This window comes from Hippichthys cyanospilos, chromosome 7 (genome assembly GCF_059441005.1).
Source record: "Hippichthys cyanospilos isolate Australia breed blue-spotted pipefish chromosome 7, RoL_Hcya_1.0, whole genome shotgun sequence".
NCBI classification, from domain to species: domain Eukaryota; kingdom Metazoa; phylum Chordata; class Actinopteri; order Syngnathiformes; family Syngnathidae; genus Hippichthys; species Hippichthys cyanospilos.
The window spans coordinates 3,321,548-3,326,882 of NC_142375.1; the positions used below are offsets into that span (position 1 = coordinate 3,321,548).

At 49.2% G+C, this 5,335-nt stretch overlaps 1 protein-coding gene across 1 annotated transcript; it reads left to right on the forward strand.

The window, feature by feature from the left end:
• The first annotated feature begins 1,244 nt into the window (after window positions 1-1,244).
• Window positions 1,245-5,335, forward strand: LOC148420678 (uncharacterized). The gene is made up of 5 exons (XM_088420330.1): window positions 1,245-1,260; window positions 1,357-1,506; window positions 1,643-1,830; window positions 1,908-1,954; window positions 2,017-5,335. Exon 5 carries the CDS (start codon window positions 2,686-2,688, stop codon window positions 3,991-3,993), a length of 1,308 nt encoding a protein of 435 aa, XP_088276456.1. The 5' UTR covers window positions 1,245-1,260; window positions 1,357-1,506; window positions 1,643-1,830; window positions 1,908-1,954; window positions 2,017-2,685; the 3' UTR covers window positions 3,994-5,335.

Sequence of the window (5,335 nt, forward strand, 5' to 3'; positions counted from 1 at the left end):
ACCGTGTGATTTCACGCCTTAAATTCTTGTGAGAGAATGGGGCGGTCTCCAGAGAGAGAGAGAGAGGGGGGGGGGTTCAACTACGCATGCGCGAAACGCTGATGTGTGAGTGGCCGAGATAGAAAAAGAGGCGTATTGAAACGGTGGAATGTACACGCCCTCTCATTCGGCACCACCCCCTAGGAGACCCTCATTTGGAACAATACGCCGAAAAGGTAACATCAGCACAGAGCTCTTCGGACATGGCTCATTAACACGTGGGTAAGTGCTTTTCTATGTTGGGGGTGCAATTTATTGCTTGACACGTCTCTGTTTTCCATCTCCGCGGTCGTCTGTTTTTCACCTCCGAGACCATCACTTTATGGTCATGACCTCCGAGTCCACCACTTTATGATGATGACCACCATTGATGCTTTTGCTGTAAACAGATAGCGTGTGAAGCTCAATCTAAACACATTTGCAATGGCGCTTTTGGGGTAAACAAACTCAGTCTAAACATTTGTAGCCATATCTCATTCTTAAGATTTGGCGCCTTTGGCATCATAAAAAAGACCATTCAACTCAACTCAAGACGTAACGTGACACTAACATCAGGAGAGGAGGGGGGTCTTGCCATCAAAGTTCAAAGTTCAAAGTTTGCTTTATTGTCGATTCTACCACATGTGCAAGGACAGGCAGAGAATTGAAATTTCGTGACTCTCTAACCTTAGTGGCAAGTAAAAATGAGCTAAAGAAAAGTAAATATATATAAAAATAGACAACTATAAAATCTGACAATATCTATGAACAAAACACAAAATAAAAACAGGTGTGCATGGTTGTGCAAAAAGGGATGGTTATATAAAATGACTAGATGACTATTTATAAATGACTGTTATAAGTGACTATAAAGTACCTGTTATAAAGTGCCTATTGTAAAGTGACTGTGAGTAAAGTGACTGTTGCTTATGAAATGGAGTGGGACTGGGAAGTCAGAGTCCAGGTGGAGTGGATGTGAGGAGCGAGGGGGGGCAGAGCAGGGAGAGAGTTGAGCATCCTGACAGCCTGGTGGATGAAGCTGTCCCTTAGTCTGCTTGTTCTGGCTCGCAGACTCCGCAGTCTCCTGCCTGATGGCAGCAGGCTGAAGAGGCTGTGTGACGGATGGGTGGAGTCTCTCGCGATGCAGAGGGCTTTGCGGGTGAGGTGAGAGGTGTACAGGTCTCCGAGAGAAGGGAGAGAGGTACCAATGGTCTTTTCAGCGGCTCTACAACATCTACCGCTGTAAGTACAAGCTCCTTTTTATTATCTCAACTTTTGTGGCGCTTTCGGGGTAAACAAACTCAGTCTAAACATTTGTAACCATATCTCTTTCTTAAGATTTGGCGCCTTTGGGAAAAAAGAAACATCTGTTGTTAGACCATAAACTCTGTCTTTGGCGCCAAAAAAAAAGACCATCCAACTCAAGCAAAGATGTAAAGTGACACTAACATCAGGAGAGGGAGCTCTTGCCATGCAACATCTACCATTGTAAGTACAAGCTCCTTTTTATTATCTCAACATTTGATTCTTTCATTCCCTTCTACAGCACACGTAAGTACAACTTTAAACTTCATTACTTGATTCTTATTTTAATCCTTTCATTCTTATTTTATTCCTTTCATAGATCATTCACTACAAAAAAAAAAAAAAACGACCATCCCACTCAACTAAAGATGTAACGTGACACTAACGACAGTAGAGGGAGCTCTTGCCATACAACATCTACTGCACTACTGGAGACTGGGACTACGAGGAGGAGGAGGAAGAAGAGGACGGGCCCGAGGAGTGCCCGTATGGTGCTGAATGCTACAGGTGGCAGGCATGCGCTTGACTTGACTGATGAAAACTGGCTGCAATGATCCATTTTGGCGTGTTGCTTTTGTGCGTAGGAAGAATCCCCTTCACCTCAAACAATACACGCACCTTCCCGCAGCAGGTACGCACACACAACAAACTACACGTCACCGCGCTAGCAAATCGACTTGTACTTCCCATCAGCGCGGAGACGGCGGGCCCCCCTCAAGTACGGCTCGGCGTCCCGCCCAGATTTGGACTCCGGCGGCACTTTCTCGGACAACGACGGCGATTCGGACTACGTCCCTCCCCCCGACTCTGACTGAATCTTCCTGCGTTGAAAGACTTTGGGCAGATCAGAATAAGCTTTTACTTTGAGTCATCACAAATCTTTACTGGGACCCAAGCGCTGCGTTTACTCTGAATATGTCCAAAGCTGGTTTTACGCTGACTCAGGGAGCATGTGAGCTCACGGGGAGAACAAGTCAGAGACATTTGGTCAATTGCGCCTGCCCTTGGTAACTGACCCACCGCTAGCTTTCAATGAAGGGGCCCAGATTTGAAACTTTCCACAGGTAAATATATGCATAGAACAGGTGAAGTCTTATTTTTGACACGTTGGAAATTCCATTTCTCCGGACTACACGTAAGACCGCTGGTGAGTGCTGCACGTTCGTGTTTACCGAGACCTGGCTAAACAGCGACGTAGCGGACCACGCCATTCAGCTCGAGGGGCTAGCATGCTATCGAGCAGACAGAGCCCTCGCTGCGGAGGGGAAGACGCGTGGCGGCGGTCTCTGTGTTTACATCAATAAGAACTGGTGTCGTGACGCTGCTGTGGTCTGCAAACACTGCTCACTGTCTGTGGAGTTTATGATCATTAAATGCCGGCCCTTTTACCTGCCAAGAGAGATAACAGCCATACTGCTTGTGGCTGTTTATATCCCTCCCAGCTCGAGCGAGAACATCAGGAGCGAGGCATTGAATGAACTGTACCAGCACATCAGTGAGCAGCAGACAGCACACCCAGATGCCTTCCTCATCCTGGCCGGGGATTTCAACCACGTGAACCCCAAGAGTGTATTTCCGAAAATACACAAAAACATAGACTTTCCAACTCGTGGCAATAACATCTTGGACCAGGTTTACACCACCCAGAAAGGAGCTTACAAGGCCCTCCCCCTCCCCCACCTCGGAGCCTCTGACCACATAACCGTGATGCTAATTCCAGCATACAGACCACTGGTTAAAGTCACCAAACCAGTCCGGAAAGAGGTGCGTGTTTGGCCAGAGGGGGCAGTGGAGGCGCTCCAGGACTGTTTTAACACCACAGACTGGGATGTGTTTAAACAGGGGGCCACTTACAACAACACCACGGACCTCCAGGAGTACACTGACGTTGTCACTGCTTACATCACAAAATGTATTGACGATGTGACAGTGACAAAGACCATCTCTGTTCGGGCCAACCAGAAACCATGGCTGACAGGAGAGGTCCACAGGCTGCTGAAGGCTCGTAATGCTGCCTTCAGGGGAGGGGACGAGGAAGGCCTGAGGAGAGCTAGGGCTAACCTGTCACGTGGAATCAGAGAGGCCAAGAAACAGTACTCCAGGAGGATAGCTCATCACTTCAGCGAAAGCAGGGATGCACGGAGCCTGTGGCGGGGGATACAGATGATCACGGACTATAAGCCCCCATCACAGAGTTGTGACAGCTCCACTTCTCTGCTAAATCTTCTAAATGACTTCTTCGCTCGCTTTGAGGCACTAAACAACACGTCGGCACAGAAAACATCACCTCCTGGCGAACAGGTGTTAACACTGTCCCCTGACGCCGTGAGAAGGACATTTAGCAGAGTCAACGCCCGCAAAGCCTCTGGTCCTGATAACATCCCGGGACGTGTTCTGAAGGGCTGTGCTGGAGAGCTCACAGATGTTTTCACAGACATTTTTAACATCTCCCTGAGCCAAGCTGTTGTTCCCACCTGCTTCAAGACCACCACTATCATCCCGGTCCCAAAGAAGTCATCACCCTCACGTTTCAACGACTACCGTCCGGTAGCACTCACTCCCATCCTCATGAAGTGCTTTGAACGGCTAGTGCTGAAACACATCAAATCTGTCCTCCCACCCTCCATGGACCCCTTCCAAGTTCGCGTATCGGTCGAATCGCTCGACTGACGACGCCATCATCACCACCCTCCACTCAGCCCTCACCCATCTGGACAATAAGAATTCTTACGTCAGAATGCTGTTCATCGACTTCAGTTCAGCCTTCAACACAATCATCCCCCAACAGCTCATCATTAAACTGGACCAGCTGGGGATCAACACATCACTCTGCAACTGGCTGCTGGACTTCCTGACTGGGAGACCTCAGGCAGTCCGGGTCGGCAAAAACACATCCAGTACGACCATATTGAACACTGGGGCACCCCAAGGATGTGTGTTAAGCCCCCTCCTCTTCACTCTGCTGACCCACGACTGCACAGCACTGCACAGCTCCAATCTCCTCGTCAAGTTCGCTGATGACACAACTGTGGCGGGCCTCATCAGCAACGACGACGAGACCATCTATCGGAGCGAGGTGAGCCGCCTGGCCCTGTGGTGTGACCGCAACAATCTCTCTCTAAACGTAGAGAAGACGAAAGAGATTGTTGTGGACTTCAGGAGAGCACGCCCTCAGCATGCGCCCCTGACCATCAACGGTGCTGTGGTCGAGAGGGTGAGCAGCACCAAGTTTCTGGGGGTGCATGTCACTGAGGACCTCTCCTGGACCACCAACACCGCATCACTGGCAAAGAAAGCCAACCAGCGCCTCTACTTCCTCCGCAAATTGAGGAGAGCCAGGACCCCGGCCCACATCATGCGGACCTTCTACAGAGGCACCATTGAGAGCATCCTGACAAGCGGCATCACCGTGTGGTACGGAACCTGCTCCAGCTCCTGTAAGAAAGTCCTCCAACGCATGGTGAGAGCCGCTGAAAAGACCATTGGTACCTCTCTCCCTTCTCTCGGAGAGCTGTACACCTCTCACCTCACCCGCAAAGCCCTCTGCATCGCGAGAGACTCCACCCATCCGTCACACAGCCTCTTCAGCCTGCTGCCATCAGGCAGGAGACTGCGGAGTCTGCGAGCCAGAACAAGCAGACTAAGGGACAGCTTCATCCACCAGGCTGTCAGGATGCTCAACTCTCTCCCTGCTCTGCCCCCCCTCGCTCCTCACATCCACTCCACCTGGACTCTGACTTCCCAGTCCCACTCCATTTCATAAGCAACAGTCACTTTACTCACAGTCACTTTACAATAGGCACTTTATAACAGGTACTTTATAGTCACTTATAACAGTCATTTATAAATAGTCATCTAGTCATTTTATATAACCATCCCTTTTTGCACAACCATGCACACCTGTTTTTATTTTGTGTTTTGTTCATAGATATTGTCAGATTTTACAGTTGTCTATTTTTATATATATTTACTTTTCTTTAGCTCATTTTTACTTGCCACTAAGGTTAGAGAG

Bases quoted from the DNA above. Each gene is read 5' to 3' on its own strand.
- LOC148420678 (XM_088420330.1), top strand. From the start codon at position 2,686: ATGATCATTAAATGCCGGCCCTTTTACCTGCCAAGAGAGATAACAGCC.